The sequence below is a fragment of the Mya arenaria genome, chromosome 3, assembly GCF_026914265.1.
Source record: "Mya arenaria isolate MELC-2E11 chromosome 3, ASM2691426v1".
Taxonomy (NCBI): domain Eukaryota; kingdom Metazoa; phylum Mollusca; class Bivalvia; order Myida; family Myidae; genus Mya; species Mya arenaria.
In genome coordinates, this window is record NC_069124.1 from 39112577 (window position 1) to 39127832 (window position 15256).

At 35.1% G+C, this 15256-nt stretch overlaps 3 protein-coding genes across 5 annotated transcripts in view; 1 reads left to right on the forward strand and 2 right to left on the reverse strand.

Moving 5' to 3' along the window:
- The window catches only part of LOC128227979 (calnexin-like), a 50922-nt gene extending 44488 nt beyond the window's left edge, over positions 1 to 6434 (reverse strand). Inside the window, exon 1 of one of the 3 annotated variants that reach the window (XM_052938982.1) lies at positions 6337 to 6434. In XM_052938982.1, the coding sequence (XP_052794942.1) occupies positions 6337 to 6361 (25 nt within the window). In that variant the 5' untranslated portion in view covers positions 6362 to 6434. Of the gene's footprint in view, positions 1 to 6069; positions 6169 to 6336 lie in introns of those variants that run through there. The other 2 variants (XM_052938981.1, XM_052938983.1) reach the window with 2 other exon arrangements.
- A 1852-nt stretch (positions 6435 to 8286) lies between these two features.
- On the forward strand, positions 8287 to 10448 carry LOC128227984 (polyubiquitin-H). The gene is made up of 3 exons (XM_052938988.1): positions 8287 to 8433; positions 8841 to 9531; positions 9838 to 10448. The coding sequence occupies exons 2-3, from the start codon at positions 8850 to 8852 to the stop codon at positions 10299 to 10301; spliced, it is 1146 nt and encodes a 381-aa protein (XP_052794948.1). The 5' UTR covers positions 8287 to 8433; positions 8841 to 8849; the 3' UTR covers positions 10302 to 10448.
- A 1047-nt stretch (positions 10449 to 11495) lies between these two features.
- LOC128227980 (spartin-like) overlaps positions 11496 to 15256 on the reverse strand; it is a 72233-nt gene continuing 68472 nt past the window's right edge. Inside the window, exon 8 of the mRNA XM_052938984.1 lies at positions 11496 to 14024. Within this exon, the coding sequence (XP_052794944.1) occupies positions 13811 to 14024 (214 nt within the window). The 3' untranslated portion in view covers positions 11496 to 13810. The remainder of the gene's footprint in view (positions 14025 to 15256) is intronic.

Here is a 15256-nt window from a genome sequence, read left to right on the forward strand (position 1 = left end):
ACACACAGCTTTCAATTGACCCGAGCTCCTGGGTTTTGACACACAGAAATCGTAAATGACCTGAAATTGACGCATCATAAATTTATAGTAAGAGTCAGTTTTGACCCGAGAGAATTTCAGTGTGAGAGTCGATATCATCTGAAAGGAGCCCCAATGCACGTTCTGAATGCATCATTTGAATGTTTGTTTAATCCGCAAGAGCCCGAAGTGACAAGTGCTTATCGATCTGGAATCTGACCAGTAACCGTGGCAATTAGCAGCACTCAAACTCAATGACGTAATATTAACTCTGCCCATTATGCAAATTAATGGATACCTTCCGCTTTTTCGCTAAGTACGATGGTTTTGAAAAACAACAATGCTAAGATGTATTTTGTTCATTTATTTTAAGTTGTTCTATTTATCATATCTCGGGTTAATTAAAAAAGTATTCTTATAAGTTTTTAATGTGTAACAGAAAAATCAACATTTTTTGTAGCACAAGGTCTAAAAAGCGTGGGAAACAGGTGCACGCTAACTTCCTGTCAATTTTAATGAAAGTGAAAGGAGAACTGAATAATTCGATGTCAGTGTTACAGTTAAGTTCTATAACAAAACAGTTGTGAAACAGTTATGGTTATGCCATTTATGAAAAATACAATGTTGCAATATTGGCAATAGGAATGTTGAATGTTTTTGTTTACTTTCGGAAAAAAAGAAAAACATGAAAGTGAAACTGAAAGTAAGAAAGATGTCATTGCAACTAAACAATCGCTGGTGCATATTGGAATTTGAAAATGATGTATTGCATTCCATAATGAACATGCATTAAACAAATAATATGTTCATTAGAGTCAGAACATGTAAGTTTTGGCTCTGGGAATTTTTTTAACCACCTAAGAAAAGGAAATAAGACAAGGTATTCTATGGAAAGTAATATTGATTATTTTTTGTTGTGCTTGAGAATTTTACAGAATGAACAGTGGATCTAATACAGCAGATCTTTATAAAACACTGGAAATTTTTATTATCTATTAAATTTTGGAAACTAGTAAATGAAGTATTAAAATTTATTAGATAATTATGTACCTTGCAATGCCATCTTATGACAGACGAGACCAATTATTTACGAATTATGAAAAAGCACCAACCAAGGATCATTCCTATGAAGTTTAATCAAAATTGTCCAAGCGGTTTAGGAGAAGAAGATGATTATAACCAATTGTTGACGCCGGACGACAGACGCAGGACATAGACCGATCACAAAAGCTCACCTTGAGCATTTTGTGCTCAGGTGAGCTAACTAGAGCTATCACTGAAGGTGATTAATACCCCCGAACGCCGCCTCTCATTATGATTTATCATTGTATGAAGTTTTATGAAATTCCATCTAGTAGTTTTCAAGTTACTGTCTGGACGAAAGTTTGAAAAAAAATACACAGAAAAAGGCGATAACTCTGTAATTTGCTAAAATAGTGTAATGATTCATGTACACTGAACTCCTTCTCATTGTGCTGTACCATTGTATAAAGTTTTATTACATTGCATCCAGTAGTTTTCAAGTTATGCTCCGGACAAGAAAAAAGTAACAAAGGGCAATAACACTGTAATTGGCTGAAATAGAATTGCGGTTCCTGTACACTGCACTTTCTCTCATTATGATCTATCACTATTTGAAGTTTTATTAAATTCCATCCAATTGTTTTCAAGTAATGCTGCAGACAAGAAAAAGTAACAAAGGGCAGTAACTCTGTAATTGGCTGAAATAGAATTGCGGCGCCTGTACACTGCACTCCCTCTCATTATGATCTATCACTGTATGAAGTTTTATTAAATTCCATCCAATAGTTTTCAAGTTATGCTCCGGACAAGAAAAAGGAACAAAGGGCAGTAACTCTGTAATTAGCTTAAAAAGAATTGCGGTTCCTGTACACGGAACTCCCTCTCATTATGATCTATCACTGTATGAAGTTTTATTAAATTCCATCAAATAGTTTTCAAGTTATGCTCCGGACAAGAAAAAAATAACAAAGGGCAGTAACTCTGTAATTAGCTGAAATAGAGTTATGGTTCTTGTGCACTGCACTTCCTCTCATTGTGCTTTACCATTGTATGGAGTTTTAATAAATTCCATCAAGTAGTTTGCAAGTTAATGTCTGGAAAAAAGTTTGACAGCAAAAAACAAAGGGCAATTAGTCAGTAATTAGCTAAAGTAGAGTTATGGTTCTTGAACACTGCACTTCCTCTCATTGTGCTTTACCATTGTATGAAGTTCCAATGAATTCTATCTAGTAATTTTCAAGTTATACTCTGGACAAAAAAAAGTAACAAAGGGCAATAACTTAGTAATAAGAAAGAATAGATGGTTATTGTACACTGCACTTCCTCTCATTATGCTCTATCATTGTATGAAGTTTAATCCAATTCCATCCAGTAGTTTCTAAGTTATGTTCCGGACAAGGTAAATTGCAACGGACCGACCGACCACAGGGTGACTAAAATATACTCCCTTCAAACTTCGTTTGTCGGGGGTATAAAAACGTATTCATGGTGTGTAAATTATTGAATGTTGGACATTATGCTCTACTGGCTGGGTTTGTGTGGTCAACATCACTGTTTTCGAAAAGAACCAACCCCTTATGGGTATCTGAATACTCAAAACTGAAGACTGTATCATGTTCGCAAGCATTTATTACACAAAAGGAACCCAGCTCTAATGGATATCCAAATACTATACAAGTTTCATCAAGATACAATCAAAACTGAAGACTGTATCGTGTTAACATGCAATTGTTTACTGACATACTGATTTTTTTTACTTCTATGCCCATAATCTAGGCATGCATGGGCGGATCTGGCTGGTTTTCGAAAGGAACCGAGCTCTTATGGATATGTAGATACTGTACAAGTTTCATCAAGATTAAATCAAAATTGAAGACTGTATCGTGTTAACAAGCAATTGTTTACAGGATTTTTATACTATCAAGGGCCATAATCTAGGCATATATGGGCGGATCTGGCTGGTTTTCGAAAGGAACCGAGCTCTCATGGATATGTAGATACTGTACAGGTTTCATCAAGATACAATCAAAACTGAAGGCTGTATCGTGTTAACATGAATTGTTTACAGACGCACGGACGCACATACTACGTACACATTACCATCGCATTAGCTCTTCTGGCCTTTTACCAACTTCTAACGCCTTTTGGTATGACGCGGCCAGGGATCGAACCCACTGCCTACTGCTCTGTAGGAGGACGCTTAACCACTAGGCCACGGAGACAGTATTGGTATTGGAGACGGTATTATAAGTATTACCAGTGTGCGAAATTAACCTTTTTACCCTGGCAGCCAATGGGGCTACAGACACTGAGATTTCTGTAGCCCAAGTCAGATTTCTGTGGCCCAGAAGTTTACAGAAAAAACACGGAACATATTTGTGAGTAATTTTTATTTTTAAAGAGACAAAATGATATACAAACTGATCTGAATCTCATTTTATTCAGTAATAGATGTGACTGGATGTGATTTAACATGTTTTTGCATATTGTGGTCCAACCAACACTTCCGGTCCAACCATTTGTAATTATTCAACCAACACGTATGGTCCATTCAATATAGCGGTCCAGTAAGCAATAGATGCCCAACCAACAATAGTGTTTCAACAGGCACTAGCTGTCCATCACGTTGCTTAGCCAATCTAGCAGCCCAACCAATTGTAGTGATGTTCTTCATTGAAAGTAATGTTCTCAGAAGATAACATCAGCATATTTGAATCATATCTGTAAAGAAAGGAATGGAACATAAAAAGTATATTTTTTATAAATAAAAGTAAGTTAATTACTCTCAGGCTTATTTATGGATGGGTTTTAAGACAATCTGGACCCTGATTTAATTCCATGCCTGGGTGTATGCAACAAGTCCGGTGGCCATCATAATATTTAAACATAACTAACTAGTAACAAATCATTCAGAAGACTACACAGGTGACAGCATGACATAATTAATCTATCTAAGTGAAAATGTTTATAACATAGTAATAAAATACACAGAGCAGTATAAATATCATGATATTTATACTGATGATGATTTATTTATGTTCATTCATAAGACTATTACAAAGTTATACTGTACATGGTAATGTACACACAGATTCCTCGTTAAAGATTATGACTGTCAGATAGTAAAACAGACAAATGTATTATTTGTCTTAATTTTAAAAACAAATGTTTTAGAATAGATGAGAATTATTTGTTGTTAATAATACTCCAATAAGAATAGTAACCGCATTCTTTTCTGAACCATCTACCACACCCACCAGAACTAACTGTCCAGGTAAACAGTAAAGCGATTTATAGCTCATGACATTCAAGTTATATCACAATAATGTAATATAAACTCATTAAAATGACAAATCTAATAAAAATAAATAAATAATAACAAACCTGGAATGATATTTAGTCCGTATTTATCGCTGTTATTATACTTCGTTATAACCCTGAAATAATCCAGAAGTCACCCTGCTGCAAAGGATTATGGTCTATTGGAAAGTTGAGAATGTGGCAACTAGTTTCCTTGGCAAGGCAGTATATCTCGTCAAGGGAGATCACTGCACGCCGTAACGATGAGATAACGATGAGATATTTCCGGAAATAGGTACACGGTGTCGAGGTAAATATCATCCCGACATTTTTTTTATCAACAAGCCCGACGATTTTATTTTCATCGCCCGTCGGGCAATACTGGTTGAGAAGCAGTTTCGGACAGTTTTTATACGTTTTTATTGAATCTTTTATACATGTTTGAATACCTACTAAAATTATTCACATTTTAGATAACTACAGCTCAAGCTGCTATTGTCGATATATTTTTTACATGTGTGACGTCACGCATAGTGTATCTAATAGGAGCGCAAAGAGGGTACTTACACTGTTCTGATTAGTTTGTGATGAGAAGCAGTTTCCGACAAATCGAATGCGGGGCGGATTTAGGTGCCTATTGTGTGTTTTTATTATCCGTTTATTTAATATACTAAATATAATACTTTAATCAGAGAAATATTATTTAATTTTTCAGCATTTACGAAAAATTAAAACCTTAAAATTTACGACAGTCAATTCATACTCGAAATCAGGCAGACACTGAATATCAATGATATTTTGATTCATTTCTGATAGAAACTTTTGTTTGTATACATTTAAGTGAATGTGGGTGCGAAACAAGCATGACACCAGTGTTCACAAATATGTACACAATGATCATCATTTGTATAAGTCAAGTAAGGAAAACCTTGTAGCTATTCATAGATATGCAAATAAGGTTCACACGCATGCGCAATACACGGCGCGTGCCGATCCCCCACGTGCAAGTTTGTGTACAAAATGAAAAATAAACATTAAACATTAAATAATAATAAAAGTTACTTACGTGTCTCGGTAAGAATTTCAACTTTTGATTGCCTAGTTACCACATTGTTGAATTACAGTACCTTCTTTATGAAGATTTAAAGAAAGTACGCGAAAAGGCGATTTGTCGGAAACTGCTTTCCGTCGGAAACTGCTTCTCAACCAGTAAAGAATTTTTCGTAGCCCGGGTCATTTTTTGGTCGCCTCAGGCGATCGGGCTACCGTTAATTTCGCACACTGTATTACGAAATTTGTCTCAATTATGACAGCGGATTAAGGGCTGCCGATCTTCCGTGATTATTTCAATAGTACAAAGGGCACTGCGCTAATAGAGCATTTGTGAAAAAGGCACTACCCAAAAGGGGGCAGGGCTATAAGATGTAGCACGGATTTTTACAATGTAATATGTTCTGAATATCTCTTAGGTTGGATCAAAAGTGTGCAAAATTTCATTACAACATTCCAATATTTAAATACATCAGTGGTTCGTGCTAATCAGAGACCCACGCAGTCGAATGGACGTTACCCCACCCGCTCACCATTCTACTCTTATTTGTAAAATGCATTTCCGAAACGGTTGAAAATGATATCGATATTAGAATAAATATAAAATGCAAAGGTTATTGCATAAAAACATAAAGGTTTTGCGAAATATACTCGTAAACATAGATTATTATCACTCACCTAAATTTTATAGAAACACAGGAAGTTGAGGTAACAGTCACGGACATATGCACGTGGATGTCATTCATTGGTTAATATGTTTATTTTGGCTATCGAAACGAAGGTTACAAACCACTATGAAGTTGTGACAGACTTTTATGCCACAATCAACAGACATTTTAACAAACACAAATAAAAAAAAACGTTAATAGCAAATGTGTTTTAATTTTAATTTTTTAATTGAAAACATTTTGATATAATATTAAATCGTTTGATGTTTTTACGTACTGTTTTGTTTGTTTCTGCTATCCATGTCCAAGGCCTTCGACTGCCTACCTCACCACCTCATTGTTCTCAAATTTAAAGCCTATATATAGGGTCTATCTGACAAAACTGCTGATCTCATACATGATTATCTATCAAACCGCAAGCAAATGGTAAAATTGGATGATCTTCACAGGGATGGGATACATAATACGAAAGGTGTTCAACAGTGATCCATTTTAGACCCAATGATATTTCGTAAGTTCATATGACAATGGCATATTTTATTTCATCCATCAAGCCAAAACAACTATACACATTACACTAATTTGTTTCATTGTGTACTGACATAAAAAACTGAAAGATATTTTATAATCTGAAAGGGCTATTTTGATAAAAGGGACTCGCTCATTTTTATTTTTTTTGTAAAATACATTTTTTGTATGACGAAATGATGGTGTGGCAAATCGTAGGATGTTAAAATTAAGATACCAAAAGCTGGAACACTTCAGCAAATGTTGATATTTGCTTACATGTACATATCGTCACTTATAACGGATTCGTTGTTGCGTGTTTGGTTGATTGGCAATTTGATAATATCACACAAGTTGTTAAGATCAAAGAATTATTATTTACAATAAAATACGAATAAACTGAAGAATTATTATGGCAAAAATGCTAGAGTGCAACAACGTTTAAAAGTAGCTGGCACAGCTTGGATTCGGTGTCTGTATAAAACCTGGAGTCCATGCAGCTACTGTGGTTGATGAACACCATGAACGATCATATGTGGTCGAAACTGACAACGGTCAAATTTAATGAGATCATCAAAGGAAATTCGTAGTAGTTCTGGTGCATTAAGTCCTGATTTTTTAATGCCAGGTAATGAAGACTTTAGTGATTCAAGTTTAGATAGAACGTACGTTGTCTAACCAAGAAATGCCACCAAGCAGCTCACCGAAAAAAGTTGAAACTAATGAGCCACATTATGTAACACGCTCAGTGAAAGTTGTTAACAGATGTGTAAATAACTAAATATACAGAGGAAACCATGGAATTTATTGATACATAATTAATGACTGATAGTAAAATCATTAGTAATAATTGTTGAAATGCTTACCAATTACACAGACATTTATTGAGCATATTAAGATACAGCTGTTAATTTAAATATAATAATGAATATATTGTTTGTTATTTCAATATTGTGCATGCCTGACCTTTAAATAATAATTTTGAATAGTTTTCTATTATAATAAAACGGAGATTTTACATGATAGCTTATCCTCTTAGGGTTAATCTTACAATACATGTCGCAACAAATAGGTAGAGCACGTTCAGTGTAGTTTTTAATCATATTTATATGTATACCTCCATAATATATAACACATTTGTGTTGTTTCCGACTCTCATTAGCTGATTCATATTGAATATGAACAAGAGAAAGTTTACTGATCTGATGGTTAATCTATGATACAAGTCTTAAAAAAGTGGACCTGTTTTTATTAGAAAGTTAAATCAAAACTGTATTAAACTAATTGTTGTTGTTAACGATTCGCTGTGTCCACGGGCCCGTGAACAGGCACCTAAACCGTCCCGTTAAATTAATGTGGATTTATACATGCAATTTAGTTAATGGTTTGCCAAAAATCGTAAACGAGAACTTCCCAATAATGTTTACCAGTACGTAAATCCTATCACGTGATCCTATATAATGTTTTGCATAACATTTGTGACGTAAAGGAGGACACTATTCGGAAACCCAATAATCTACCACGATGTCGCGGTTATTTACATACAGTAGCTTTTCTTCGCTTTGATCATGAAATGCACATGTCTTAAGCTAAAAAAATGTGCACATGTCTTTAGCTCAAAAGTCCTAAAAGACGAGGCCGCTGGTGGCCTTATTTATCATCGCCTATAGCAATGCACACTTTTATATCGCCCATTCTATTTTTAGATAATTGTCTATTTTTATTTATGATTGATAAATAAATGACGTCACTTCAACTATAAATCACGGTGCGCGCATAGTCAGTAAATACACGCAAGGGCAAAGCCAAAGAAAGAAGAAACGACCGGAACTGCGGAAGGAAAAGAGGGAAAGCAATAAACTAAACTGTAAGTACTCCGTTTATTCTACTATCAAAGTCGAAATTTAAATTAGAGGTAACAGGCGTTTTCCTTTGACACATTTGTTTTAAGATCTTTGATTTAAAAAAATAAAGAAGTGGTGTATCTATACTTAAATTCTAGAACGTTCCATTTGTCGAGTCATTGGGCCGCCATATTAAATGCGTTGTGCAATTTTAACTTTTGCCTTCTGTCATGAGAAAGCCTTGGAAGCGAGATGTTTGATTATTCTGTTAATTTTTTATATATTTATGTTATATTATGTAGTGTTGACAGTAAATAAAACAATTCCTGGCTGTTGTATATTTCGGGAACGTAAAAAATCTTTGTTTATTTGACTTTGGGACTTGGATATTTCACTTCTCTTTATCATTTAATATTCGACCTCGTTTCAGACTAAAATCATGCAGATCTTTGTGAAAACCCTGACTGGCAAGACCATCACACTGGAGGTTGAGGCATCTGACTCTATTGAGAATGTGAAGGCAAAGATCCAGGACAAGGAGGGAATTCCCCCAGACCAGCAGAGACTGATCTTTGCCGGCAAGCAGCTAGAAGATGGCCGCACCCTGTCGGACTACAACATCCAGAAAGAGTCCACACTCCATCTTGTACTTCGGCTCCGAGGAGGTATGCAGATCTTTGTGAAAACCCTGACTGGCAAGACCATCACACTGGAGGTTGAGGCATCTGACTCTATTGAGAATGTGAAGGCCAAGATCCAGGACAAGGAGGGAATTCCCCCAGACCAGCAGAGACTGATCTTTGCCGGCAAGCAGCTAGAAGATGGACGCACCCTGTCAGACTACAACATCCAGAAAGAGTCCACACTCCATCTTGTACTTCGGCTCCGAGGAGGTATGCAGATCTTTGTGAAAACCCTGACCGGTAAGACCATTACACTGGAGGTTGAGGCATCAGACTCTATTGAGAATGTGAAGGCCAAGATCCAGGACAAGGAGGGAATTCCCCCAGACCAGCAGAGACTGATCTTTGCCGGCAAGCAGCTAGAAGATGGCCGCACCCTGTCAGACTACAACATCCAGAAAGAGTCCACACTCCATCTTGTACTTCGGCTCAGAGGAGGTAATTTAGTTTCATCCATATTTTTCCTCGCCCATTACTATTCAGGATGCAAGATAAAACTTGTTAACTGTAAATACAAACTAAAAGCTTTAGGCACCGTATAATTGATTCATTCAAGCATATTTCATTTATTCCATGTGAACTGGGTTGATTATCAGAAGTTGTCAACTTGTGTGATTGCACTTCAAATGTCTGTACGTGTCTTGCTCTCTTTTTGATTGAATCTCTCTTTCTGTTTGAATAATTGACATGGTATTGAAGTTTTATTGGATTTCTTTCACATATTCAGTAATTTCCTTGCTTCAGGTATGCAGATCTTTGTGAAAACCCTTACTGGCAAGACCATCACACTGGAGGTTGAGGCATCAGACTCTATTGAGAATGTGAAGGCAAAGATCCAGGACAAGGAGGGAATTCCCCCAGACCAGCAGAGACTGATCTTTGCCGGCAAGCAGCTAGAAGATGGCCGCACCCTGTCAGACTACAACATCCAGAAAGAGTCCACACTCCATCTTGTACTCCGGCTCCGAGGAGGTATGCAGATCTTTGTGAAAACACTTACTGGCAAGACCATCACACTGGAGGTTGAGGCATCTGACTCCATTGAGAATGTGAAGGCCAAGATCCAGGACAAGGAGGGAATTCCCCCAGACCAGCAGAGACTGATCTTTGCTGGCAAGCAGCTGGAAGATGGCCGCACCCTGTCAGACTACAACATCCAGAAAGAGTCTACACTCCATCTTGTACTCCGTCTCAGAGGTGGCAACTAATTAGTTGAAAGATTGTGGTGTGACATTTCATGTTGAAGACACTTAATCAACTTTTAATCTTAAAAATAAGTCTCAAGTTAAATTATTGTGCAATTTTTAAAACTTGACTTAAACTTAGCATTGTATTAAATAAACATTACAAAATAACTTTTTTCTGTTATCTTATACTGTTGCAAATAACCTCAATGATGTACAGAGTCAAACCTCCATGAACCAAGTCGATTGAATGTATACTTTTGAGTTATGTAGTGTGCTCTTAAAATTGTAAAAAAGTACAGTAGGTTTCACCCACACCGAAGATATTGGTGAGTTGTAGCCCCACCATTCCCATCAATACTTCTACATAGAAATATCAACCTTTGGCTGCGTAAGCAAAACTTAATATTTGATTGAACATACATGGCAGTTAATTTCAAATGAATCAAGTTAGCTTTTAAAATTTATTAAAGCAGTCCAAATGCACTTCAGTGTTATGTTCATAATTTGAGGTTAAACCTCATTTGAAATGCATAACTTCGCATACATGTGTCTCGGTCATCGGCCAGAGATGTATGTCCAAACTAAATGTTTTTCCGATATTGAAATATTGTAAAGAAAGCCAAATTCATCACATTGCGGACATGTGATGGACTTGGTACATGAAGGTCACAACTATAAAATCACATGTATACATCAACAATGATACTGACCTGTCCCGTAATGGTTTCCTCAAATGTAAATCAAAATAGATTTGAATTCAAACTTCGGATATCAATGTTAACCCTAGCGGGTCAATTTGAATAAGTACAGGGACATATTGTAAGGAGCAGCTAGTAAATGACTATCATGACCCTTCGGTTAGGCATTTGAAAACTGTTTGCCTGCTGAAGAGGGAGCAAACCGCATAAAACTTGAGAAGAGATTTTTTACCAAACTTGAACTTGAAAGCTCGTCAGTGCCAGACGTTGCAAGACCATTTTAAGCCAAATTATTACTGTAGATGTATTATCAATTGTAAGCAAACATTTGGCCTGGTCTTTTATGACTATTATTTTCAGTCTTCATAAGTGCGAAATTGCAATACTCATTAAAGCATTATCAGAATGAGATCATAAGACTGCTGTAACGCAAGTGCATCTTCACTAGGCCAACGAAAACAAATCTCCCAAATGGTAAAATGCAAAGTATTTTATTGAATAAACCATACAAAATAAATACTGTACAAAATACTGTCTTTATTAATCATGACAACAGACATGTTACTTTTACATGTATTGTGCAAAAATCGATAACAAAAGGAGTTATACACCTTATGATGAAATAGCGAAAAAGAAAATTGTCGAAAACTGACATAAACTTGGTATCGATGTGTACAATTATTTTTCGTATTTTTCCATTAAAAAAGATTACTAGGTATGTCTATCTTGTAGAATTAATTCTTATTCGTGATTGGCTAGTCAATGTTTTCACATGATATTACCAAGTTAAGAATATAGCTTAAATATTCCAACACTTTAGGGTAAGCCTTCGTAGCACAGTGGATACAATGCTGAGTGCCATTTTGGCAACACCAATTCTAACCCAGTCTCCGGCTCGATTTTTTTGGGGTATATTTTTTAACAATTATGATATCAAAGAGTAAAACATTTTTTGTGCCAATCTGGTGTTTAGTCCCTTTAAAGTGACAATCATATATTAAATAAATACAAACACATGTATAACAAACATGAGTGATAAACCTTTAACTACTTAACATAATAATGCATTTATGGAAATATTGGTTATTGATAACAATATTGTAACCATGTTTTTAATAGCTGAAAACATACAAATATTTTTAAGACATGATTTGTAGCTTAGAATAATCTACATGAAGTTTACAATAATCTACATGAAGTTCAATGGAAAAGTCTGATTATTAAATTTAAAGTAAAAATGAAATTTCTTCTAAAGAATAGTGTATAATAATTATTTATTCCATGATCCTAAAAAAAAGAACAATAATTACCTTAGAAGTGACTATGTTGAAGACTTAATAAAATTTAAAATCTATTCCCTTGTTACAAAAAATTTCTTGAACAATTTTGAAAAAGCACCAACCAAAGATCATTCCTATGAAGTTTCATTAAAATTGTCCAAGGGGTTTAGGAGAAGATGATGATTATAACCAAATTGTTGACATTTTCCTTTAGGCAACCAGAGTTCTGCATGGAATTTATTTCTTTTAACAATTTTGAAAAAGCACCAACCAAGGATCATTCCTATGCAGTTTCATTAAATTGTCCAAGGGCTTTAGGAGAAAATGATGATTATAACCAATTGTTGACATTTACCTTTAGGTTGCCATGGCAACCAGAGTTCTGCATGGAATTCATTTCTTTGAACAATTTTGAAAAAGCACCAACCAAGGATTGTTCCTATGAAGTTTCATTAAAATCGTCCAAGCGGTTTAGGAGAAGATGATGATTATAACCAATTGGTGACATTTTCCTTTAGGTTGCCATGGCAACTTAGAGTTCTGCATGGAATTAATTTCTTTGAACAATTTTGAAAAAGCACCAACCAAGGATCATTTCTATGAAGTTTCATCAAAATTGTCTAAGCGGTTTAGGAGAAGATGATTATAACCAATTTTGACGCCGAACGACGGACGACAGACACTGGACATAGACCGATCACAATAGGCCCCAAGGGTCATTACTGAAAAGTTTAATGTGCTTCTGGTTGTACAATGAATAAATTTACCTTTACAAAGCAATGAGAAGTGATATTATCCCACAGATTTACCCACTTGTAGTAATCCTTTTATATCAACTCGAAATGAAATTAATCATTTTCATGAATTGTAAATATTTGTTGACATATGGCACATTTTTTCACTACTGTGATACTAGTGTTGTGATACAATTAAATGATTTAATTTCATATGAATAAGTAACAAAACACAAGGCAAATGCTTGTCTGCTTTTTTTAGTAGAAAAATGGGCATGACTCAACAATTATTAAATCCAGATTTTTGGGCCTTGCTGTACATTTTGTATCTTGGAACACTTTTACCAAGTTTCAATTTGAAGTTTATTTTTGCATGGTACAAAGTGCCAAAATTATGACAACACCCTCGACTTTTTTCTGAAAAACAGATCAGTAAATAAATCAGGTGAAAACCATTATCTATAACCAGGAATGGCTGGAGAGGTTATTTCATTTATTACCTACTTCAGAACCAAACCTAAAAATACATGTATGTATTTAAAAGAAAGACACCCGTATGGGATAGTTGATACATTAGCTCACAGGTTTTGTTATTAATTGATGTCCATGCAGAAATGGGTATATATCATGAAATTTAGTAGAATTGTCCCAGCAAAGTAGGTATGATTACCCGTTTACAATAATTTATTGCTGACAGGGAGTCCATCATTACAAGGCTTTGCTCCGAAACGGACTATAACTGTCCCATTTTCATTGATATTCTGTACACATAAGCATAACTGAACCCAATCTCATTATTTATCATCTTTTCTCTCTGTTCATCTGTCCACCGGAGTGTTGGGGGGATTGTCCGTTTTTTGCGTCTGTTTATGCTGCACCTCGTGATCCATGAGAATGGCCTTCCCGGTATCCTTAGCAGCTCGCTTAGCAACAGCCTTGACCCCGAAGTTATTTGCGTTATGTGCTGTAAGTGCAAGGTTACCAGCGGAGTACAGGGTGTTCTCTGTCAGATGCCCAGCCTCTGGGCCATACCTTTAAACACACAGATTCATTACATTTTAATTATTACTTTAAGAACATTGAAATAACTGCCTTAAAGAAAAAACTTTTTATTATTTAATGTTTTCCACTGAAAATTTGGCATTATTTTATCAAACCCATCCAAAACAGTTAGTTGTTCAGAGGAGTTCTTCAAATTCTGCTTTATTTTTTCATGCTCTAAATACTATCTTATATCTATATAATATAATAGTACACTGGTACATTATAAAGCAATTAAATATAAACAGGACACTACCTGAAGATGTGTATACTGAACTTTGTCCTAACCATGTTACAAAGCTTAATGCTCCCAATTTCTTGAACAATCTAAAGTTCTTTATTATTTAAACTCACAATTTTTGTTTTGGTGTAAAATATGTATTTTTTTTCTTTTAATGAGTTTTGAGACTTGAAGGAAATAAATTTAAAGATAATTATGTTAAACCATGTGTTGGTACATAAAGTTTAAGCAAGTAATTTGGCTGTTACCCTTAAAGGGTAAGTTCTGCGAGATAGAGTTTCCTTTTTATCCAATGAAATCAGTGTATACAAAGTTTTCACTGTTAGATACACAAGTTCCATGATCACAATTGTGGCACACTCACTATTTCCCCCAGGGCCGTACCGGGTATTAGTACCAACACCCTTAATCAATGGTCACAGCTTATTGCCACTGACTTCCAAACAAGATAATCATTATCTTCAAGTAGATTTTATCATGGTCTCATTAAAGATGTACTCTTACTCCCCAATAAGATTTACCACAATTAATACATTTGATATACTAAAAAGGATAAATAAATGTCGAAAACAATGGTTCTTATGAAGGATACCAAGTTGAATTTGAAAGAAATGTGCAGAAAACGGTATTTCTACCTCATGAGACGATAGTAAATCACAGTAAATCTTTTAGCACTCACCAATCATTTAATAGTTTTGTGTTTTCAGCTATTAAATACAAGGTTACAATCTAACAAGATCAGTTATTAATATTTTCCATAAATACATTATTTAGTATGTCGTTAAAGGTTTATCACTCAAAATTTATGTTTGCTATACATGTGTATGTATTGATTTTGAATAAGTGTCACTTTAAGTGTGCAGCACACTACATATAGATTATGATAACGTTGTTTGGAAGTCAGTGTGAGCTGTTACCATTGATTTAACAAACATATATCTGGATAAACAAGAAAATTCGTTGAATTGATATCCCCCGCCTG